At 46.2% G+C, this 24,350-nt stretch overlaps 6 protein-coding genes across 6 annotated transcripts; 3 read left to right on the top strand and 3 right to left on the bottom strand.

Moving 5' to 3' along the window:
- Nucleotides 1-1,038: 1,038 nt before the first annotated feature.
- Nucleotides 1,039-2,001, bottom strand: F4817DRAFT_361612 (uncharacterized protein; the record flags this gene model as incomplete). The annotated part of the gene is made up of 2 exons (XM_049306433.1): nucleotides 1,039-1,827; nucleotides 1,897-2,001. The coding sequence occupies 2 exons, from the start codon at nucleotides 1,999-2,001 to the stop codon at nucleotides 1,039-1,041; spliced, it is 894 nt and encodes a 297-aa protein (XP_049155037.1).
- A 1,617-nt stretch (nucleotides 2,002-3,618) lies between these two features.
- F4817DRAFT_361611 (uncharacterized protein) lies at nucleotides 3,619-5,754 on the top strand (the record flags this gene model as incomplete). The annotated part of the gene is made up of 1 exon (XM_049306432.1): nucleotides 3,619-5,754. One exon carries the CDS (start codon nucleotides 3,619-3,621, stop codon nucleotides 5,752-5,754), a length of 2,136 nt encoding a protein of 711 aa, XP_049155036.1.
- A 446-nt stretch (nucleotides 5,755-6,200) lies between these two features.
- On the bottom strand, nucleotides 6,201-7,817 carry F4817DRAFT_350263 (DUF1748-domain-containing protein). Its single transcript, XM_049304932.1, has 4 exons — nucleotides 7,396-7,817; nucleotides 7,113-7,188; nucleotides 6,980-7,022; nucleotides 6,201-6,782 (listed from the first exon to the last, which is right to left on the bottom strand). The coding sequence occupies exons 1-4, from the start codon at nucleotides 7,399-7,401 to the stop codon at nucleotides 6,641-6,643; spliced, it is 267 nt and encodes an 88-aa protein (XP_049155035.1). The 5' UTR covers nucleotides 7,402-7,817; the 3' UTR covers nucleotides 6,201-6,640.
- A 7,018-nt stretch (nucleotides 7,818-14,835) lies between these two features.
- On the bottom strand, nucleotides 14,836-16,652 carry F4817DRAFT_319924 (bicyclomycin resistance protein; the record flags this gene model as incomplete). The annotated part of the gene is made up of 2 exons (XM_049301120.1): nucleotides 14,836-16,136; nucleotides 16,205-16,652. The coding sequence occupies 2 exons, from the start codon at nucleotides 16,650-16,652 to the stop codon at nucleotides 14,836-14,838; spliced, it is 1,749 nt and encodes a 582-aa protein (XP_049155034.1).
- Nucleotides 16,653-18,692: 2,040 nt separating this feature from the next.
- Nucleotides 18,693-21,038, top strand: F4817DRAFT_350257 (putative salicylate hydroxylase). The gene is made up of 7 exons (XM_049304931.1): nucleotides 18,693-19,223; nucleotides 19,279-19,607; nucleotides 19,696-19,871; nucleotides 19,934-20,162; nucleotides 20,219-20,305; nucleotides 20,362-20,443; nucleotides 20,514-21,038. Exons 1-7 carry the CDS (start codon nucleotides 19,197-19,199, stop codon nucleotides 20,943-20,945), a joined length of 1,362 nt encoding a protein of 453 aa, XP_049155033.1. The 5' UTR covers nucleotides 18,693-19,196; the 3' UTR covers nucleotides 20,946-21,038.
- A 678-nt stretch (nucleotides 21,039-21,716) lies between these two features.
- Nucleotides 21,717-24,216, top strand: F4817DRAFT_350251 (FAD binding domain-containing protein). Its single transcript, XM_049304930.1, has 7 exons — nucleotides 21,717-22,071; nucleotides 22,161-22,241; nucleotides 22,292-22,437; nucleotides 22,508-23,115; nucleotides 23,190-23,302; nucleotides 23,361-23,433; nucleotides 23,505-24,216. Exons 1-7 carry the CDS (start codon nucleotides 21,954-21,956, stop codon nucleotides 24,160-24,162), a joined length of 1,797 nt encoding a protein of 598 aa, XP_049155032.1. The 5' UTR covers nucleotides 21,717-21,953; the 3' UTR covers nucleotides 24,163-24,216.
- The last annotated feature ends 134 nt before the right edge of the window (nucleotides 24,217-24,350 follow it).

The raw sequence follows: 24,350 nt of genomic DNA, 5'->3' as shown, positions 1-24,350 counted from the left end.
TATCTCCAGCTGTATGAAATATAATCTAAAAACTTCATGTGAGATAGGTATAAGTGAATCCCCAAAGAACCTCCAACAGACTAACATGTTTTAGTCTACGATATATATGATTTCATTTGTGAAGGAGAAGCCTTAAATTCTTTTGTAAGTTCAGCTGACTCTGGTTAACCAACTCAGGCTGGGCGTAAAGACGCTTCCTATCAAAGGTCGGCGACTTTGAGGAGTTACCTTTTCGACATTACCATATTTCATCCGTAGGTCTAGTAATCTACACCGCGCTGCGGACGTAGTATATGATTTAAGATTCAACCATAAAACCTATTATTAGTTCGAATTCTGCAGTAACTGTTATTCTAAGGTGCCCTTGCTCTCTATGATCTTCCTGGCTAAGTAGTCTAAGAACGTAGCATAAATGTAGTAAAGAGGTGCCCAATCAATCAATAAGAGTACCATTACCCAAGAAACCACTTCCAATGTATGTAATATCTATTGCTCACGTTACATCAGGTATCTATCTTACCAACCGAATGACAGTTATCTTCATCTGCTAAAGGAAGCTGTCCTGCATAGGTAGGTACATTTAAGATCTAGACCGCCCACTTCTAGCCTAAAGAACCGCACGAATGAAAAAGAAATTGAGGACACCACTAAACTATTTCAATAGTCTGGTAGGGCTGTTCGGTAGATACCCTCTGTGCTATTTATATCCTAGGCATTATAATTAAAATACATCCTTATTTTCGGGTTATGAGAATTATGGTAGCTCTACTAAGTAATTAACCGGCATGATACTAAGGGTCTTAATCTTCGACCAGCATAGTCGCGTAGGATAGCATGTGACTTATGTCCGTAGGAAGGATGAGCCTAATAATAAAGGATGATGATATTGGAGAAGCATCCTACGTTTAGACAACGGATCACGAACCATAGAATTACGGTAGGTGTAATGATAAATCATCGCATTAAAAATAACTGTCGTAAACTACGAGCTATTCATCTATCGTAACCGAACTAGTTTCCATCGCATAACTCTCCAACCTACGAACACAAATTCGCCTCATCTCCTCGTCCCGCATCCTTGCCACTATCAAACGGCGCCACGGGCTCAGCGCAGGGACCCTCATTCCAGCCATTGTAGTACAGATTCATCCAGCTGCCAGTAGCCTTAGTCGAAGCGCTACCGTTGTTAGCCAGTAGCTCGCCGACCTTGCCGTTGGGACACAGGTTCGCCGCCGAGTCGTCGTGCGCGGTGTTCGTCTCGTCATCCGGGTTACCCGTGTGGTAGACGGCCTCGCAGTCACCGCGGCCCCAAGGGTCAAAACCACCGGGCAGGTGTGGGTTGGGCGCCTGGGTGTACACGGGGACGAAGCGCCAGGCGACGCAGTTGAAGATGCCGGCACACTGCACGCAGCAGTCGAGCTTGTTAGTCACGGCGCCCACGGTGACAGTGGCGGTGGGGATGTCGGTGCGGCTCGGGATGAAGCTGGGTGCGTTGACCTGGGCCGAGGGGTTGCAGAAGTTGGGGATGGTGGCCGTGGGATAGGTGCCAGCAATTGATGTGCAGACAGCAGTTGCGCTTGGCGCGTCGGTCTGGGACGCGGCGGGTTCGGACTCGGAGACGTCCGCTACCTTAGCTTGGACACCAGTTTCTTCGGCAGCCTTGTCTCCGGCAGGCGGTAGTGGTTTGGTAGGAACGGTGATAGCCGTAGGAGGCGAGGCGTAAGACAGGGGTGTCTGATCAGGGCGAAGTGCAGACAGAGCAGTGAGCGTCAACGGATGAGCATAACCTGTGACGGTTGAGACATCGGCTGCGCGAGCTACGACATCCTATATGAAATATTAGCGACTATATTAGAATAAAATATCTTAAGGTAGTAGAATTTCTTGTTTATTTACCTTGGCTGCCTGTCGTACATCCACGGGTCCGGCGAGAGCTACACCAACGCTGGACAATGCGGCGAGCAAGACGCCCGCCTTGTTCAAGAGAAGAGGCGCTAGCATGTTGATTGACAATATCACAACCAATTCAATATCCTGTAGTAAGATGGTCGAGTTCTAAACTTTATAGGATTGGCGTTGCTTGCGAGGTTCCTACAATATGTTTGGTGTTTGTAGGAATTGACGGGTGCAAACAAGTAAAATTTAACCTGACCCTGAGGATTAATTGAATGGAAATAACCTGCAAGGAAGGTACCAGTTGATCAAGTACCAAGTGAATTGAACCTCTTGACAACTGTTCAACTGTTCAACTGTTCAACTCAAGAGGGGCAGCGCAACGAAACCCGGTTGGCAACAGTTGGAAGAGTGAATGACGCGCGAGGTTGATGTGGCGATCACGACTAGATAAATCGTCTCCCGGCATCCAAGAAGTCAATCAATTATCCCCCCCCGCAACAACTCACAGCTGGTCTACTAGAGAATTAGATATGTAGATCAGTGGCTGCCAGTGTTGCGTCGGTGACGGGCTGCAAGGTATGGTATGGGGAGATAATGGGGTGAATAGGGTCGCTACCTAGTTGGTGTTCAATTACTACCTCAATTATAATTTATATTAGGGGATAGGGCGACTGGGTTCGAGATCCCCATGCGGAGATCACCAACAACGAAGAGATCCCATATTTTTGTTCCCTATGTAGATGGACGTATGCACGTAAATGTGGATGAGAAAACACTGATACGGAATTAGATCTTACATGGTATCCGTAGTATCCATGGTATCCATGGTATCCATGGTTGAAGCAGCGAGGACACGTTCCGTTTGGATTAAGGTACATCGATATATGATACGACTAAAGCACCGAGACAACCTTGTAGGAAGGTATCTTTACTTATTCGTAGGGTTGTTCGTGCAAGCCAGTGAAGATCGTCATATCTGAATAGTCCAAGTCGAGTTCGTGACTGGGCAAATATCTCGAACAGATCGTTTCAGAACCTGGATGCATGACAAGAAAGGGAACAAGGGTAGAGAGGCGGAACAGGGGGGGAATAAATGATGCGGAGGATCTTCAGACAAGGTCACAACGGTCTATTCCCTGGTTACATTTCCGACGTCACCCAATATATTTTATCTAAAGGGAGGTATTTCAGATGATATTTTAAACCGGCGAACCAAGGTCTTGGTAAGTTGCATTAGTTGAAGTTCAGACATTTGGAAATGTACAAATAATATCTAATAATACCTTACCTAATGTGATTGGTAATTGGATGATAGTTTGGTTCCATGTCAGCAATGAACCAATAAGAAACATCTTTAAATCTGCATGTCTCTCGTCTCGGCACCTGCCAAGCTCTTATGACCCTGTCACTTTCCCTGAAAGATAGACAGATAAAGACCAGATAAAGCATTTATCGATATGACTTTAACTACCTGACCTAAGCAGCTTACCAGCTATCGATACCGTGGGCTGAGATCACCTTCCTCCACATTCCTAGAAACATCCCGCATATCGTAGTGACATATCATATTAGAGCTGATCTTCTTTGCTTTGGCGCTCTATTGTTTTAATTGCTCTGGTGTTCATGCGTCTATTGTTTAACAAAATGCAACCGAGAGAGAGTTTCCAGTATCGAATTCTAACATAACGTTATCCGAGCCCACATATGCCGGAGGTGACAAACATGAGCTTTGGGAATACTTTACTATCGAAGCTAGGACTTGGTGAAGGCAGAATGTCAGCTCTCTTACCATTATATACTTCCCCGCCGCGGCGCCAGGCAGAAGAACACGACCTCTCTGAGCTCTCCCCCCGACCTGACGATGCGTTCCTTTCCCCAGATTCTCCTCGTATACTCGCCTACAGAGACATCGTTTCCGATACTCCTAACGGGTCCGGGATAAATACACCAAACATGAATGCTTCCTCTCGCTCCAAAGGTAAAGGCAAGGCAATCGCCTTCGCCTACCAAGGTCGGCCGCAGTATTCGCGATCTCGATCCCCCAGCTCCCTAGACGACTCGGGTGAGCCTACGAATAATGATCTTAAGGTTCCGCCTGGTATTTGGCGACCAACCATCCGCACCGAGCCGCGCGATAGTAGACATGCTACTACTAGTACCCATACGTCTCTTGTCGAGAGTATATTCAAAGGACGGCCTGATCGTTCGGCAGACCGTACGATACAGTCAGACGTTGACAACACTTTCAAAATGTTACAGCGGCGGGAACGCCAACTACAGAATGAACTTCAGAAGTTACTAGATGCGCAAGGTGTTGCGCTAGAACGAGACCTTGAAGGGAATGATACAGGAAAGACTTCCCCCGAAGGCACCAAGCAAGGATTATCTCCAGATATGACGGCATCTTCCGTTCAGACAAAGCTATCCGAAGGTTCCGTCGTGCCTGTTCGCCAGCCCAAGAAAAGACCTATGTCGAAACGACAGGCCCGTATCGGTATCGCTCGCTCGGTCACCATGTTGGCTGACTTGAAGAATGAGGAAGATGCATATATCGCTACCGCGTTGGCTGAGCGGAAGGCCGCTTTGTCAAGGTTACGTAATCTATCGTCGCAGCGTAAATCTATCACGGCCGATTTGAAGGCTTTAGAAGAAGATAACGAGACGCCGATCGAGACCGAAATAGCGACAATGGAGAGTCAACACCGCACGGTATGTGCTAATATCGAGAAGCTCGAGGAAAAGCTCAGACTGTTGAGGAGAACGAAAGCCAGCCTAGAAAGAAAACTTGAGGAGGCCAGGAGTACCCGAGAAGCCAGCCTTAGCGGGTACAAGGGCGCCCTGAAGCAGTGCGAACAGGGCATTTCTGAGCTGATGAAATACCCAGGCGTACAAGTGCTTGAAGTCGAGGATTTGAAGGAACAGGGCGGCGAGGATTTGGCCGCGCTCATGTCGAAACATGTGTCTGGCGTCGATTTCCTTTCTCTGCGACCAGAGAGACGAACGGCGGAAATGGCGAAGGATTGGTGGGAAGGCGAAGTCGCCGTGCTCGAGCAGCGCAAAACTGTCGTTGACAGGGAACGGGCTGCGCTGGAAGAGGGTAGCGAAATATGGCAGCAGGTTCTCACCATGCTTGTCGATTTCGAGACTCAATTAAACCAATCGCTGCAAGATGCCACTAAGCAGCAGCAGAATCTTGAATCTGGCGACCCGGCATCTATTCTGCGAGACCAGTACAAGGTCCTCAAGGAGACCTTGCGTGAAATCCAGAGGCAGCACGATTATGTCGAGTCCCGCGGCTGGAACCTCCTAATTGCCGCCATCGGCGCTGAACTAGCACACTTTGAGGGTATCAAGGAATTCCTCGCGGAAATAATCCGCAGCTCTGGGTACGACGACGGCATAATCACACCAGTTACATCTGCCGGCAGCAACGACCTCGTCGACGTGCGGGAAAACGGGACATCGGATATCGAACCGCGTTCCTCAGAACCGGACGAGGACGAGGAACTTAGCCGTAGCGTGGTCCGGCGCTGGGACAATCCCGACGCGCAGCAACTAAGCAGCCCCCCTGCAGACCTGCTCGGCGCCGCGCACCGCGACGAGAGCGATAATGAGGTGCCGCCGGGATTACTGAGCGAAGAACCACATCACGAGAGCGAGGATGAGAGCCACAATGATATTCCCGTCGAGTTCTTGTCCATGCATAGCCCCCCGCAGAGCCGGGTTAAGAAAGACATACCTACGCCTAACCGCAGCCGTCTCAGGAGGGAGAGCAGCGAGATTGAGGACGAGGATGATAACCAGATCCCGCCGGATCTGCTCTCTGAAAGCCGCAGAGATGACGACGTCGTTGATTAGTCTACACGACTATCGAGATCATTGTGTGTATGTATGTGATGCGATCATGAATACGAGTCATGAATACAGCGATTAATGCTTATGAGGGTGGGATATAGAGCTATGAATACAGCGTGGCGTCGTCTGCTTGGCGTTGGGTGTAGAGGAATTACTTATCTGATTAGTTAGTACACGGGATTACATTGCGGACTACATGGTCGTGATGGGATCCAGCGGAGTTCAGGGGTTAGATGCGTATACCATAGGTATTGTGGTATAGCATATTAGGAGAGTAGCGTTGGGGGTAGATACTCCTATTTTACGAATGAGAAGTTTATTACGATTATCAGTGTATTCTCAATCCGCCTACTTAAGATGCTCGAGTCGAGTTAAAGGGGGTTTACTGAGTAGTAGTATATGCGAAACACAGGCGACTGTTAGGCAGATCACCTAGGAGAAAAGCTATAACGGCACGAAAGGGACAAAACGTTGCTCGCAAATAAGACTATAGCTTTATATTTTTATATAACGTAATGCGGTCGCGACAACTGTCGCCTTACGCATGGAGTAGTGACCAAGTGAAGCAAGCAAAAGCAAGCATTTCATTCCTTTCATCTATCATGGTAGCAGTAAGAAACTTTCATCAAATGGATATATGGACCCAACAACAACAACGCCTGTTCGTGAAAGAGGGGGAAGGAAAATCCAATCGAGTACGGGTCCGGTTCGAGGTGGAGGGGTGGTGGTGGTGGTGATGCATCGGCGATAGGGGTAACCGGCCTCGGATAGGCGTCTCGCCAAGAAGAATCGTAACGGCGATGACGGTTCAAGCGGATCGATTTCCAGTCATAGATATATCGCACGTTATCCCCAACCCTCCTCGTCTCGTAACTAATTAACCAACCGCTCATCGGGTCCGCTGGAACCAGCCGCTGGACCCGGCTATCGCGACGGACTGATCCATGACCCATTCGCCGACGCCCAGGTACTTTTCTATCCACTTATTGGCCTCTTTAGTCTCGCCGACAGTCACGCGCTCGGTGTTGAAACTGCGGATGATCAGATCAGCCTTCTATTCCCTATAAAAAAAAACCCATTTATCGTCGCGGTTGCTTTTTCATTTCAGCCTCTCCCGCCTTGGCAGTTTCCCCGCGATATAGCCGCGCTGCAATCATACGATCGGATGACATGGAGATAGGTGTATGGTATGGTATGTATGCATGTATGTATGTATTTAGGTACTCACGTTAGGCCGGTCGAGCGCCTCATGCCCGCGAGGATAGTCGAGACTGCGGATCGGGTTAGCTAGTTGCTTCCACTGGAGACCTAGATAGATAGATAGAGTAGAGAGGAAGAAGAAAAGGGAAGGGAGCGCATACTGAGAACCGCATCCACGGCGTAGTGAGTGAGTCGTCCAAGCTTTCCCCAGAGGCCAAATGTCAGCAAGTTGAGAAACTGTCGGGAAGAAGACACATCGATCAGAGATCAGCGTCGTCGCGAAGTAGAGCAAGCAAGAAAGCAAGTACAAGAGAGATATAAACAGCAGTTCCCATAGCAACGGAGCGACAGCCTTTTGCCTTTCTTCAAGAGCTTCGCAGGGCAGAGGGAAGAACCGATGCTCTCGCATAAGGAGATTGATTATGTGCGTAAGGGGAAACATACCACCATCTTGACTGAGGAGATCGAGTACAGTAGAATGTACTAAAAGTTCCGGTTCGCAGGAGAATATCGGGGGTATCGGAGAGTTTCTTGTTGTTATTGCTGTTGTTTTTTCGCTAGGAAGAAAAGAATCACGTCGGGACCTTATTCCTTATTTGTCGTTGTTTAGTTGAGGGAGGTTGGATAAAACGGAAAGATCACGAGGTGGTTTGTCATAAGGTCGGTAAGTCGGTCACTGTGTCCTAGCGGAATAAAGAGAAGGTGTACACAGTAAGGCACAGCCGGCCCCCATGGCGTGCATCGCTCCGCGACCTTGGTAGCAGCAGCGTGGCGGTGGACCAGTGGTTCCAGCAGCTATCGTTATATTGGGCTAGTCTAGGCGGGGCATCATCCCCACCTCTTCTTCTTATCTAATCGGCCGAGACGGGGAAATCGAAATTGTATTCCACATCTCTTTATAAGGTTATCACTGACTTTTATATATGTATTACTACAGTACTTATCACAGTATCGGGAAATTGTCACCAATAATTTCATATTCAACGTCATCTCAGCCCTTCAAACAACTACTCTTAGATGTCGGCGCCATAGACGAGTATTCTCATAAGTAGTACCTCAGATTTGAGTTCCTTGCTGAACAACAAAGCTGTTGCCATGCCATCTATGTCTACCTCGTAATAATAATTCCACATCATGAAGCGGATCCTGTCAACCTCCCCTTGCTACACAATCCCATCATGACGGACGACCACCAGTTCTGCTTCTGTACCTCAGTCATCCAACCAGCCATAGTCGCGCTCCCGGTGATTTAAGTATAAAAGGATATGTACATTGAAGTTGAACTAGGTGCTACACCTAAAATCAACAAGAAAGATGCGAGTTTTGGAACGCTCTACCGTATAATTATACGAGTGGGTCTGACATTGTTTCCTCCATGAATTTCAGTGCAAAGCGTCAGGATTCTCGATGATACATCTAGAACAAAGGACACCGCCAGTATGTATAGCCCTAGGTTCCCGTAGCTAGCTTAGAATTCCTCGCGGAACAACGAAGTTGTTTCCTTGCTTCTTGCTCCACCGCGTGACACTCGAGGTCTGAATAATAATGATGATGATTAAATTGTTAACGTCCAGAGGGCATGAAATTATCATCCACCTATGAGACCAGCGCCTTGGTTTAGGTGGAGATAGAAGACAGTATCGGCGATATCACCCTCAGCAGATACAGGATAGGTATCTCCCGATATTTTGCGATAAGCTTAGCCATCGGCTAACAATGCATATCTAATGTCTTTTGCTGGAATATAGCAATAGTATTACTTTAAGAATTGTTGTTTAGGTAGTTGATGGTTGTAGCCCCCCAAGCAGAAGTATCATCGCTGGTATCTCGATAGACATGAGAGAGTTGTTGGCATAAAATGAATCCAAGCTCATCCTAATAAAAAAGTCAGTCTACACGCACAATAATGTAAGGCAGCTCCTATGAGTTCGGGAGAACTTACTGCTATTGGGATCCTAGATGAGACATCTAAGACAAAGGATAAATTTAGTGAAGTGTTGCGGCTTGGGCTTAAGCTTTGGGCTTGGAGTCTCTGTCTCGGAACTAAGGTTGTTCGAGGTTGAAGAGGAGTACTTAGGGTCTGTGGAGGTACTGTCCTTCTTAGTAGATTTAACAGTATTCTTTCGTGAAACCTGAGTCTTCTTTAAAGTAGCTTTTGTAGAAGGCTGAGTAGATTGGCTTTTGTAGTTTAGATAGGTTAGAGTTCCTCGCGGAACAGCGAAGTTTGCTTCCATGCTTCCATGCTTCTTGATCCACTTCGTGACAACTACAACAACAGGATTACGGCAATCTCCTCAATTTGGAGATTCATGCTTTCCTTGGGGTATCTTCTTGCAATGCAGCATTGCTTTATAAAGTGTCGCTGATTTAGAGCTCGTGGATCCGCTTGGTCTGCGCTAAGATTCGCTTGCGGAGGGTTTCATAGTCGGTTTTAGGATTCTAGATGGGACATCCGGAATAACGAATACTTTCGGTATGTATAGCCGCGGGCTCTCATAGTAGGTAGTTTAGTTCCTTGCGGGAAAACCTCTTCGTTTCCATGCTTCTTGCTCCATCTCGTAACATTCAGCTCTCTCCTCCGTGATCGTTTCATACGGCCTTGTATCTAGTCTTAGGGAAGTGAGAGACTTCAAGTGTGATCCTCGCATTATGTATACTGTAGATTATGGCTGGACTTGTAGCCATTTATTCTCTTCTGAGTCATCACAACCTGTACCCCGGCTGAGTATAGGTTGATATGCTCCGAGAGCTTGGTTCGCACACTGGGCCGCATCTTTCATAGTGTAATAAGACTATGAGTCGGTGGTGCATAGCCGTTCTTAGTTGGTGGAATAATTTCTTTGCTTAATTACGATAAAGAATGAAACATCAACCTGTCAAATGGCCCGTATTGCTTTGGCAGCACATATCGGTAGAAGGCCAGCAAGTAATATAGGTATAGCTCGTTGTAGAAGATAGCGGAGAGTGGATAATCCAATTTTAGGCGGTTGTTGATTTCTTTAGTTAGGATATTTTAATGCTTGGTGGAGTGACGTTGGTGATCGAAGGGCTATGTGATCATATTAGGTAGAGAGACAACAACCAGGAGTCTCCTTAGATAACGGTGGGGCCGATCTCGACCTTGATGAGTTCGGTAAGAAATTACTCTAGGGTTAAAACTATAGATAATATCGAATACCAGGCGGTTTGAATAGTGAGTTTAGAGGATTTGCGACTTTTCTTTTTGACGGTGGACGATAGAATAGGGTCGTGCATAATGGAGACATGAAGCTATCGCCTCTCATTCTGAGTTGATAAATGAGGAGGACAACAGGGTCTCGGTTTCGGGTAGTCTGGGCTTTTCGAAGAATATATTTTCATGGTTTCTTATTGACTATTCGTGTGTTGGTTAGCTAATTAAATCGAAACAACTCGGGAGTCATTCGTAGTAATTCTTGTGAGAGGGGAATGTTGGTATTATACATCAAATGGAGCGAAAAAGTTGCACTTACCCATATAGAAGCCCTTGCAACACCATTCAAGATGCCCAGTCAGATCTAGCTAATAGCTAAGTGGAGGTATCTTTGAGAGTGATGGATGATGGATACTGATTCGCAAGATCCAAGACAAATAGGTACGGCTTTAGGATAGTTATAGGTACCTGGATCTATGATGTGTTAGCTGTTCAGTTTGGCTGTGTCATTTCCACATCACCACAACCAAATGTTTTCTCCCTAAAACAGTATGATCATAAAGGGGAACTGGAAAACAAATTATGCGGTCATAGGTAAATGATGGGGAGGTGTAGTTGTGGTAAGGTGTTTGGTGATGGAAGGAGATTGCTGTGGAGATTGGTTTGTGTTTGTGCGCGTGTTTGTGCGCGTGTTTGTGCGCGTGTTTGTGTGCGTGTTTGTGTGCAGAGGTGTAATGATGATGATGATGATGATGGTAGTGGTGGTAGTATGCCAACAAATTTTCTGATTCAATGGGGAGGTATCACTAGGCATAGATACAAGGGAAATACTAACCTTGAAACCCAGAAGTATAGTCGACTGCTGTGGCAGATTGCGGTATGAAGAGGCATCCAGGTAGGTTGAATGTAGTTCTTTGCTTTGAATGTCAGTCCCTTGTTTGGGAGGAGACAGTTGCAAAATCCTCTAGAAAGGATGTAGATCTTAGCTTTGTATTGGAGCAAGAGGTTAACGATATCGCCTCTTCCTATGCTTACAGCAACGTGCAGAGGAGTCCAATAGTATGGTAGGTATCTAGGAGTGTATTAGGGTAAAGTATTTATTAAATAATTTGACGACAAGTTAGTGTAGTTAATGTTGAAGAGGATAATTTATTGTATTAGGTTAGGTTAGGTTAGAGGGTTGGGATGAGGATGAAGAAGGAACTTTTGAATTTCTGGGGCTGAGTTGGGAGAAGGGTGGGATTAAATAGAAGAGGAACTTGTGTGGAATAGAAAAGAATCTGGGAGTACCTTCCAAGGAATTAAATCAATCTCTAGGGCGATTTGTTGCTAAGTAGATGAATCGCCCTGACGATCTCAGTTGTCCTGCTAGTAACGTGAGAATGCACGCAAGAAGTGAGAACATCCGTACCCAGGTGGCTCGATTGTTGAAGAGCAAGGAACTAGGAACTTACCTCCTAAGTAAGAGTGGACTAAGAATTGATATTAAGTAGCCAGGAGCTCTTTGCTCCAGATGTCTCTGTGGTCAGGAGAATCGATAGGGAAATCGCCGCCTGCGTACGGGTCTGTCTTATGGTAACGGCGAGCAAGTTTCTCCTGGAGTAGGAACGAAGAGGGCAAGTATCCAATAGTCTTAACGATGACTGGCTACAGCTCAGCATATTCAGGGGCAAGGATGATGACTGGTATATCTTAAGGGAAGAGCGTTGAGTGTGTATCTTGAACCATTCACTAGCCAGTTGTGTAAGCTGTATATATCTAACTAGAAGGGACGGCAAATGCCTCAAACGATGGGAGTAGCCATGCCTTGAAGGAAACAACGATAGGAAGTCTACTAAGTTAGATAAAGACAGGATCTCGTGAATGGGCACATGTTTCATGGAAGTGGCGCCAACAAAGCTTAATAATAGCACGAGCCTATGAATGGATAGCACCTGAGTATAGAAGCCACGCCGATGGGGAAGCTGCAAAGCTAAATAACGGCATGATCTTATTGATTGGCTGTGTCCGTGGAAGTCACGCCGGCCGTATCAAGTAGAGTGGAGTGTGGGGGCGGCCCGGACGGATATTGGCATATATCCTCAGGGATACACCGGTATGGATATAACGGCTAATTTATAGCTATTCTTATAGTAATAGCAAGAAAACGGGTAAATTGCCTTAGAAGTGATACTAGTATGAAGAGGCATGTGTCGCTGTTTGAATGTGCCAGGATCGAAATCTCCTACTTCCTACGCTTGGCAGAATGCTTTCATGCTGCTATAAAGAAGAATCTGATAATAAAGTTCAGGTGTTAACAACTTACCGAGAGTGTGCCTATATAAGAGTAGTCGTCTGAGATGAGGTTCATGCGGTATAATAATTGTAGGCCACGGCTTGCATCAACCTCTTTGGTCTTTGGTCCAACTCTAGTCTTGTGATATTGTACAGATTCTCTGGGAAGTCTTTAAACCTCTTTTGGGGCCCTCACTTTGGCTCACTTTGGCTCGCTTAGACAATATCCAGGCAAATACACATTCATATATGAACACTGAGCACTAAATGTAATACTACTATTTACCTGGATCTGATACAATCCAAGTAGCAAGTAAACTTTATCATAGACAGTTATGTCTATATTCTATCTCGCCTAGTATTAAGATATGTGATTCTAGACAGCTTGTAAAGTCAGAATGCCATGTCGAATAGCTTGTTTGCATGGCTAAGTATATCAAGCCATTGTTGCACCTATTCGAGCTTTTATGGAGCTTATATAATAGCGAATTCGAGCTAGGTTTCGGGGAGGGCTCAATAACAGCGAAAAGAAAGTTATAAGGGTTAGATAATATGTAACTACGTTGAATGATGTTACCAGTTTGATTTGCTTAAGGCTTTCCTACCAAATTATATTATCATGAATCCCCTCTGCATCACTATGGGTCGAGTTTATCAACAGTATTCTTCGATCAATAGGTCTTAACTATAACTGGCCAAGGTCTCAGAATTGGAAATAGACTCTTACACCGAGTTTCATCTTCAGGACAGTACGATGGGACAAAGACGGTGATAATGGAGGCAGCATTAATGTTGGTGTAGCACAACGTACCAGCCAATGAGAGCCAACGTAGTTCCCGAAATGGCAATTGGCCCCTTGCTTTTGTTCGCTGCTTTGGATGCCTGGGTTATATATATCCTTTGGAATCTCAAGAGGAATTGTTAACTTCCTATTGGGCTACTTAGGATCTTCTTGGGTTAGATACATGAGTAGGGGTTATCATATGTCAATTTGATATGCTGCTCGTCGCTACACGATTCCATACTAAACTCGTCGTAGACAGCCTAAAAATGGATGGAAACTTGCATATTTGATTTGTGGGGGAGACGATCGACCATTCCTGTGACTAAGCGATGGTTATGATATTGTACTATCGTAGTTACCATGGCACTCCATCATCCTCCGAGAACGCTCGTCACTCGGCTAAAGATTCGGGACCCAAGGGGGCGGGGTTTACGGAAGCATCTTGGTTGCATTGAGTCTAGCATAGGTTCGCACTACTGCCATAGATAAACTAATGGCACTTGAGGGGTGGGAACGGCGTGTCCTAACCCCATACCTCGTTTTCTGGGATGGCTGTGCCGTATGTCTTTTTAGATAATATTGTCACAACGACGCAAGTGCAACGGGTTTAGCAAGTCTTGTGGTGAGTCGATGATAATCAGAAATACCGAATACCGGTATGCGGATTCCTAAAATTTACACCCGGGAGGAATGCCCATCTAAGATACCAGAAACGAATCTCACGTGGTAAAGTAAGCCCCCTATTAGATATTGGATAAACATTTCAGTGTTAAATACAGCTATGTATGCTATTTTCTGCTTCTATTTGTAGTTGAATAACCGTTATGCTGTTTTGAGCATTGAATAAGCAACGGGCACTAAAATCTCTCGGGATTTTTAAGCATCACTGGCGATGATGCGCTTATATGAGATGATACGCACTACGGTCGGATTCAGGGGCAGAGTTTAAGACGTCGTACATAATACAGGAATAAGTGTTCGGCAACGTCCCATTCTCTGTTTAGATACTATAAATTACTGTTTAAAGGGGAAAGGGGCGGCTTTCCCAACCACAGATATATACAATGCTTGTTAAGCCTCGACACTTGTCGGGGCACCTTTCGTATATGTATGATCAATTGCTAGTTTACGATGTGATTAGCCCCTGATATTACTTCTGACAATTAAACCGACAATTCATACTAGGGCTTATGTACATGTATAGTCTCATCGAGACTCGGATCTCTTAAGTCCCTAAACTCCGTTTAATAACTACCTAATCAATAGACGGTCAGAGTCAATCCAGATGGGTAAACAGGATCCGTCGTTAAATTCTAAGCCACGCTGAATCTTCAATAATGCTTAAAAATAGATGGAGAATATTGATTATTTTCTTAATGTTGTCTGTATGGTTATTTACCTATGTAGGAGTATCTAATATATCTTGAGTCTGGTGTGGTGGCGGCCGCGAATCTAATTAATTACACTAAGGATTTTATGTATTATATAGTATGTTTAGATGATAAAATTTCTATTGTGTAGCTGTGATGACCTTGGTATACGTATTAATATGATAGATGGTATCCTTTTCCTCGTGTCTAAACCCTCCCTAATGCAACCTAATATTCCTGTGAGTAGAGGTTTTGAAAGAAAGTCCGCAGAGTTAATGTCTCCACTAGAGATTTTTTATAACGAATCTTTTCCTGAGACGCTCCCCATATTTGATTATGCCTAATGACACGGGGAACAGTGCGACGGCGATAAATCCTAGTGTGCTGTTACCCCAGCCGATACCCAACTTTTCGTACATCGGCAGTCCAGCCAGTGGGAGTAAGGCACCAGCCAAAGATCGAACAATCGTGTTGCATGCTATGGCAGAGGCGGCATAAATGGTGAAGGCATCGACTAGGTATAATTGAATAACCATAAAGACGAGCAAGTTTCCGATACCGACAATAGCTGTTCCGATAATAGGGACAATCCAATGGACCTTATATTGGGCTGTCCACCCGTAGATAAATAGACCTGCCGGAATTAGAAGGGCTCCTACAGGGAGCAGCGGCAACCGATATTCTGGCTTCATGCCAGCTTTAGGTGCGCCAGTAGCTTGGGCTATCGCATCGGCTTCAGCAGCTTTCTTCCTGATATATTTATCCGATGTAGCGCTGAAAAGCAAGATACCAATCATACTTCCCACGCCAAGTCCAATAAACGCCAATCCAACAGTGCTTGTTGAGAAGCCGTAGTATCCCTGGAACACCTCGGTCATAGTCGTGAACATTAGATAGAGATAGCCGTATGTGACGGCCATATAAAGCGACGTGATGGCGATAACTGGCGAAAGGAACAACATCTTGAAGGGGCGAATGATACCTCGCTTAAAGTAGTCCCTAGGCGACAAACCGGCATCGAGTTTCGATCGAAGTAAATCGTTTCCTGTCTCCTTACGCAACTTGGCCACCTTCTTCTGAAGGATTACGGGGGCGTAACTCTCCTTAAGAGAGAAGACCATGAGAATAGAAAGAAACCCACCAACAATGGCCAGAAGCCAGAACGACCACCTCCAACCCTCAGCATCAGATAGGAAACCTCCAGCAACGGGTCCGACGATAGGGCCTAGAAGCGGACCGATACTGAAAACAGCCATTGCAGCCCCTCGTCTCTCTTGCGTAACCATATCAGCAATGGTGCCGCCGCCATTCGTAATCGCTACGGAACCGAAGACACCAGCAAAAAATCGGAAGACGATGAGGGCGTTTAACGTCGGAGAAAGCGCGCATCCGACCTGGAAGGCGACGAATCCTAGGTTTCCGATATGGAAAAGGGTAACTCGGCCATATATCTCAGACAATGGCGCAAATAACATAGGGCCCGCTGCGAAGCCCAACACGTACACCGAAACTACGAATGAGGCGATTTCTAAGGATGTCGAGTGAAATTCGGCTACCACCTGAGGAACACCGGGTGCGAATATGGCTATACGGCGGTTAATGCTTATCCCAATATTTGCACACAAACGAATGCAACATGTAGAAAAGACTTACATGAAGCTAAAGGGGAAACAAAAGTCATGGCACTGATTAGTCCGCAGTTGAGAACCTTCCTCCACGTCGGCCAATTATAAGGATTCTCTACGTCGTCGGGCCCAGACCACCAGACAATGTTAGGATCACCATCGCTATCCTCGCCATCGTTGCTACTCGACAGCGCTGCTTCGCCGGGCCCTTGCGCCTTCTCGACATCGCGGTCCGCCCGACTCTTCTTACTAGCGAATGAGTTTCGCCTCCGCTCGGCTTTCGATCGCTGTCGTTTAAGCTCCTCCTGCTCATCGAATATAAAACCCTGGCTTGACGGGATATCTGCGTCATGTCCTTCGTCTACCGCCTGACTTATCTTGCGCTGCAGTTGCAGCTGCGCCTCTCCAGACTCGTCATCAAGTAGTCCTCCATCCGTATGCGTGGCAGAGGCAGTTGATGCTGCGCTGGACACCATCGCTGTTTACTAGCTTTGACGTTAATGTCTTGTCTTTTTATAATTGGTATTCATAGAAAGATAGGCTACGCTAAGAATCTGCGAGTGGACAGCCCTTGACTATAAGTCTCAAAGCTGTCAAACTAGCTAAGTGGGAAAATGCTTACTTGTTCTTGGCTTCTCTTAGGTTTCTTGGAGTACTTGGACCCTGAGGGGAAGATGGAACCCTAACAAGACTGATCTGCGCTGTGACGAAGTTGGCTTGTCGTTGCGCGTCTAATGCCGAGATGCTAATTCACGATTCTCTATTCAAAGATATATGACTTGGCTTGATATCGCGTTTAGCGCTAGATGATAACCGCTTAGAGTTCTCGCGGGATCTCTTGATCATCTCATCAGTGGGATAAAACACTACATAAATAGAAGAGACGGGAAGAAGGGACGAGAATGTAGGTTTATTGCACCGAGTCTCGGCCGTGGTCGGGTTTACTAATTACTGTAAAGGCGATGTCACGCTTCTAACAGTAAAACATTCGATTGGTTCTAGCTGGTGACAACGCCAAGTGTTAAAGGGGAGGATATCGGTAAGGACTATGCATTTATCGGTCGACCGTCCGACCAGCCGAAACTGGTTTTGTGCAAGGTTGGGGCTCTAGAAATCTTCTAATACATACCTCATAGCTCCTAGCGATCCTAGCTATTTAGGGTATCCCAGCAAAGCGTAGTAGGTAAGATGGGTACGAAACCGATGAAGCGAACCCCAATGTTCCCATTATTCCATTATTACCCGTTGGGTGCCAATGTGATTGATTGGTGGGTAGTTGTTAGTTGAAGAATCATGCGCAAAAATCGGCAAGCAAATACTTTGCTCTGAATATTGCCAATTTGTGGTTTACACGGAGGGTCGGTCGTCTGCGCATACATACTGCCCGTGCACGCGTCCGTGTCCGAGTTCGCTTCTTCTGCTAGTTATCCATATTCAACTTCACGATCCCCGACAGTTTCGTCGTTGCAATAGTGATTCAGCTTTGATACACTACCTAACACATCAGCTTGCACAACAGCTAGTAAAGATCCGAACTCGATCCGAGCATAAAAAAACAAGCTGATGGTTACAAAGCAGGTAATAATATCCGCGGCTAAGCATCATCAAGAGCAGGGTTTAATTGCCCCAACTTCCCATTCGAGGTATCACGGCAAATGCGAGATCCATTTTATTGGCACATTCAACTTTACATTATATAATCTTGCTTCGGCATAACGTCTAAGCGCGAAACGCCAACCGGTGGTAAAGTTACACCTGCGGTTCGAGATCTGAATAGCACTAAATAGACCAGTCTAATACGCAATATTAGGATTATATGTACCTAAGGTATGTACATATGCATATATTCATAGCTGCGTAATCCTTCCCAGCTGACTTTATAAGCATGACTATTTAGTTTCCACGCGATACATCGTCCGTTTTACAGGTGTTCCTGTTTTGCGCTTGTCTTATGCTGGCCCATGCAAATCTATTGTGGTGTCGGAGATATATTGGAGATATAGGGCGTCACTCCACATTTAAGTCCGGAGATCGGGTGGGAACGGATATTGCGAAGACTCCGGTTCGCGCCCTATGTCCGGCATCATCCAAGCCGGTATCCACCAGTCATCTCCGACTTCCGTCTTCTTAAAGATGCATTAAACTAGTTATTTATATTTTAATAATTTCTTTTATCTTTTCAGTTAAACTTGTCCAACCAGGCCAACGATAGAGTTAATGTTATTTTTATCCATATTCTTAGGAGCATAAGAAAAGAAAGCTTCTCGATTACCTAAGGCCATAGTACAACTCTAAGTTGTCTACGATCCGTAGCTCCTCTTTGAATATAAGGTGAACTATCAGAACAAATCTCGGGCATATCCTTATTTTAGCTATAGTCTCTAAAGTACTCCATTAATAAACTTGCATAAAACATTCATTAAGGGGAGCAATGTTCCTGGCTAAGGATGACGTAGAACTACATAGGTCTTATGCGCGCCCAATGGCATAGTGACATCTACTACTAATGTTCGTAGGATATGTCTAAGGCTGAAGTTGAAATACTAGCCTTTGAGCAAATTCCTAGCTTGGCAATTTTCTCTGAGATTGCAATCCAAGTCACTAACGTGTAACCAATTAGATGTAGCTTACTAACTTTGAGTACACATATCTCATGATACTTTAGCAAGGCATCGAGACCTTCGTGCGCAAGGAGTCCTAAGATCCAACTTACTTACATTCGGAATCGACAGCAATGCCTCAAAATCTGCTTATACCTCGTACTAAACCGGTAAGAAATCCTATTATGAGATGAGATGGATTACCCGAAGTGGGGGTAGAAGACCCCATCGAAATGGAATTGTAGAGCCACGAGCGGAGAGGGCCAGGAAAAATAACCGTATAAGCAGCATTGCAAGAGAGCGCTCTTAAAAAGGCGCTCAAGTTGGAACTACGATCAAATACTCATTTATAAAGAGCTGAATATCATTAATCTAGCTTCAACCATTGACAATAGTAAGCAATCTAAAAAACCAACTCAAATGGCGACAGAAAGATCAGAAACAAGCGCAAGTGTATACCTCCATTATACCACAATTATCAATAAACTAATTCGTTACTCAGAATTCTCCTAATACCAATGGCCTCCATGTCGCCATCGTCGGTGCAGGAATAGGCGGTCTAGCTTGCGCGATAGCATGTCGTCGAGCAAACCCGCCCCTCCAAGTCACCGTTCTTGAGCGCACGCCGGAAATCCTCACCATCGGTGCCGGGATCCACATTCCGCCGAACGCCTGCCGGGTGCTGACTCGCTTCGGGCTTCTCGAGAAATTCAAGCAAGCTGGCGGATACCAGGTGCAGGATTTCACGCTAAGGAGATATGAGAATGGCCAGATCCTTGTTGAGAAGCCGCTCAAGGATAGGATGGAGACGGAATACGGGGCACAATGGATGTAAGAGCAGATATGAGACATGCAACCCCCAACTATCAGCTTATTAAGAAAAGAGAACGCTGACTGGGTAATTGGATCCGACCAAAAGAGCAATACATAGAGGGGACTATCAGAACGTATTGCTCAAGGAGGCCCGAGCTGTTGGAGCAGTTGTGTTGACGAGCGCAGACGTCACTGGCGTCAATCTTGCTTCCGACGGCGCCCAGACCTTGTTACTAAAGGATGGAAGACGGATAAGCGCAGATGTAGTAATCGGCGCGGATGGTATGCCGAACCTATTCTCCAAGAACCCTATCCATATTATGACAGCTAAACTCATTGGATAGGGCTGTGGTCATTAACCCGAGAGATCGTCTTAGGGCGGCCCTTTCCGCCAACAGAAACGGGGGATCTTGCGTATCGTGGCACTTTTACGCGCGAACAGCTGAGAGGGCTTAAGAATGAACGAATGGATAAGTTGCTAGAGCAGTCAAATATACAAGTATGGCTCGGACCGGGAAGACACGCCGTTTTCTATCCTCTAAGGAACCATACAGAATACAATCTCGTCTTGATGTAAATCCTCCTTAGGAAGCCTTAGTTTGAATGGCATAGTTACTGATTACTTACAGAGCCGCGGATGATCTACCCAGCGGCGTGCGTACCTCACAAGGAAGTCTGGAGGAAATGGCAGCCAACTTCGAAGGATGGGATCCGATGTATGTCTCTTCTCCTCACCCCTTCATCCTGGGAATAAGAGCTAAGCTTTATCCAGCCTCAACGAAATCATTTCATGTCTGAAGACTGCATTGAAATGGAAGCTCCTTCACTTCAAGGAGCTCGACCAATGGACCAAGGTATGCGAGTACAATAAAGCCTCGGGCTCTAAAACGGATATGCATTTCTAATTCTTCTAACTTTAAATAGGGTGCAATCGCTCTATTAGGAGACGCCTCGCATCCAACGCTGCCATATCAGGGCCAAGGCGCTGCCATGGCCGTCGAGGACGGCGCCATCCTCGGCTTACTTCTGGAGAAGTTCCAAAGCGCAGGTATCCCACCGAACCAAGTAGAGAAAAACGATAGACTAGCCAGTCTTCTCCGCCTGTATGAAGGTCTACGCAAGAAGCGGACAGAAGTCAACGTGGCTGGCGCCGTGCATACCCGCCATTACTACCACTTGGCTGACGGCCCAGAGCAAGAGGCGCGCGACAAGGAGTTGGCCGGGCTGTCTGGCGGGAAGTGGAAGGGGGCATGCTCGTTTAATTGGGGGGATGCTGAGTATCAACAGAGCTTGCTGGGATTTGATGTTCTTGCTGATACGGAGGAGAGGTTTAACGAGTGGTTGGGAGATGTTTAGGAGTAGATCTATGGTGTCAGCAATTTGTAAGCAGGTGTTGATATGTAAGAAATAGATAATTAGCATTATAAAACCTCGCTAACAAGTTCCATCATATATATTTTACAATACTAGGTTCCCACGTGGCAAAGACAACAGTAAGCATTTTATTTTTCCCTTTTTCTTTAAAATAGTTCCAGTAAGATAAGGTAATTATAGTCTTCCAGGCCACAAAATGTATGGGGTTGCACATAACCTATCCCACGGTCGGTACTCGCTTGTAATAACACTCGTAAAGTCAATGTTCAGTTCTAGTCCAGAATTATTTACGAGTATCCAGATAAACAAGAAATAAATACTTCAAATCGTGCTTCAGAATGACTTTACTAGCTACCATGTTCGTAGCACTTCATGCATCGAAAGTAGGCTTTTGTTGGCTTAGTACTTATATCAAGTAATGATAAATAAGCCATTACCAAATTATCTTATAGTCTTGTGACCAAGGTATGCGACAACTGTCTACTGTGAGGCGGTGCATTGATTCTAAACAAATGACAAATAGAAGACGTTTAAGTGGTCCTGGCAGCGTAATACCCCTGGGAAATACATGCACCTAGTCTTATTTGATGCTTACCGGAAGCTTACCTATACTGCCGGTAGGGGTTTAGAACCCCGGGGTGGGTCCGACCCGAGAGTTTGGTTGGATTAGTTGCGTTGTCAAAGGTGTAAAGTATCCGCTGGTGGGCTACTTCTCCTCTAGCGGAATACCCGATCGGCTCGTTTGCGGGCCAGGTAAAAGCCGAGATGGAGTAGCTTAGCTTATGACATCCCCGAGGGACATTACATAGCGCTTAGTTAATAGAAATAAAGAATAGGGGTATAGAGAAGTTTAAAGGCCTCTTAAATGCTCTAGAGTTGCTTGATAACTTATATTAATGTATATCTAGGTTATTGAGCTCACTTCATTCTCTTATTTCGTTACACATACCTATACACGCACAGCATCACTAACACGCAAACTCATTAACCATGGTCGAATTAAACGGGACGTCTGATGGCCCCCCATCCTTCTTACTACACGTAGACTATCTCATCATAGGAACCGGACCTGCGGGCGGCGCCTTGGCAGCCTTCATGGCTTCGTATGGTAAGGGCAAGCAAAAATTGGGACTTTGCGTATTTTCATGATGTCCTTGTAACAAGAATTATTAGTATCTAATACTAATTTTCTCTTAGGGATGAAAGGTCTCATCGTAAGCCAAGATCCGAGTAATGCTGATACGCCGAGGGCTCATATCACCAATATGCCTGCATTGGGTATGATGTAGATCCCGAGAAGGTTGAAATTACAGCTAATGAAAATACAGACTGTCTCCGGGATATTGGACTCGATAAAGAGTGCTATAAGGCAGGAACACAGAATGATTCCATGCTACACACTCGTTGGTCCAATACCATGGCCGGCCAGGAATATGGTCGTATATATTCTTGGGGAAATGACCCGAAGCGAAAGGTAGGGTCTGGCCGATTGCACATTTCCTCTGTCATTCTGCAGTAGCATTCTAACAAGTTTTGTGATCAAGGGGGAATATGAGCTTGCGAGCCCGTCAAAGATGTTGGATCTACCTCAGACTTTACTGGAGCCGGTGTTGATGCGATACGCGACGCTTAACGGCTTCAATTGTCGGTGGGACACCGAGTTCGTATCATTCGAGCAGGACGAAAAAGGAGTAACTACAACATTGTTGGATAAGCTCTCCAAGACTACGTTTCAAGTTCGCTCCAAGTACCTCTTTGGCGCCGACGGGGCGCGAAGCAAGATCGTGCAGCAGGCCGAAATCCCCCTAATACGTCGTCCAGGCCAAGGATTCGCAGTGAACGTGCTAATCGAGGCGGATATGTCGCATCTCATGGAGCATCGCAAGGGTAACCTTCACTGGATCGTACAGCCCAACCTTGAGACCCCTGAATGGAGTTGGATTGGGTGCATGAGGATGGTTAAGCCGTGGTACGAATGGTTATGCATTATATTCCCCACCCCCAACGCGCCGAGGGAGGTAAGGTCGAATGAAGAATACATGAAACGTGTTCGCGAGATGATCGGGGACGATTCAGTTGAAGTCAAAATATTGGGCGTGTCTAGCTGGGCTATTAACGAGATCGCCGCGGAGTACTACTCAAAGGGCAACGTGTCAGTATAACTTCAACTTTTCACACCCTCCCCCCCTATAGTGGCTTCGCTGACATAGCTACGAAACTGAATAGGTTCTGCCTAGGTGACGCGGTACACCGGCATCCACCGAATCACGGCCTTGGGTCAAATACTTGCATCCAGGACGCACATAACCTCGCATGGAAGGTCAACTACGTGGATAAAGGTATGTGCGAAAAGAAAGCTCTACTTGCAAGACCTGTATTGACAAGATTTTCGTGTAGGGCTAGCAGGACGAGAGCTATTGGAGAGTTACAGCATAGAGCGTCAACCAGTAGGACTGGATGTAGTTACTCAGTAAGTTAACCATACATCAGGATTGCGACCGGGACTAGAGAAGACTAGACATACTCACAACATATCAATAGGGCAAATGATACTCTAAGAAACCACAGGAATATCTGGGAAGCCCTCGGCAACATAGAGCCGACAGTAGAAGCTCGCATGAAGGCTCATGATGAGATCTATGCCGACTCACCAGAGGGAAGTACTCGCCGAGAAAAGCTAGCCAAAGCATTCCGGGAAAATGACAAAGAGGAACACGGTCTCGGCGTCGAGATGAACCAGCGCTATGTCTCGTCGGCAGTGTACCAAGCGGATCAAGGCCCAACGCCAGCTTTCACCAGAAATCCGCTACAGCACTACCATCCCACCACGTATCCCGGCGCGCGTCTACCGCACGTGTGGCTGGGAAATCACACGCCGTCCAAGTACATCTCTACCATTGACCTAGCCGGAAAGGGGCAGTTCACACTGTTCACGGGCATTGGCGGCCAGCACTGGAAGAAGGCGGCAGAGCAGCTATCTTCCGAGCTCGGGGGGGTACCGATTAAGGCTTATTCTATCGGGTACGGACTAGATTACAAGGACGTATATCTCGACTGGGCGGGCATTAGGGGCGTTGAGGAGTCTGGCTGTGTGCTTGTGCGGCCGGACTACTTTGTGGCTTGGAGGAGTCCGGAGTGGGAAGAAGACTCGCCTTTAAAGTTGAAGCAGGTGTTGAAATCTGTGTTGTCGCTTCGTTGATAGCGTTTACTCAACATTTTTGTACGTTGTAGTTACAAATAACTTGGTATTCATACATAAATTGCTTAACTACCTCATAGCAATGCATAAGAGTAAAGACCCCTGGAAACGAGACTCCCCTGAACAGCTACAGTTGGTTTAGTTGATGTTGGGGTAAGATCGACGATGCATTAACCTAGGGGATCCCC

Source organism: Daldinia loculata, assembly GCF_022478755.1.
Source record: "Daldinia loculata strain CBS 113971 unplaced genomic scaffold F4817scaffold_69, whole genome shotgun sequence".
NCBI classification, from domain to species: Eukaryota; Fungi; Ascomycota; class Sordariomycetes; order Xylariales; family Hypoxylaceae; genus Daldinia; species Daldinia loculata.
The sequence above is the reverse complement of the archived record's forward strand: the minus strand, read 5'-3'. Positions and strand labels throughout refer to the sequence as shown.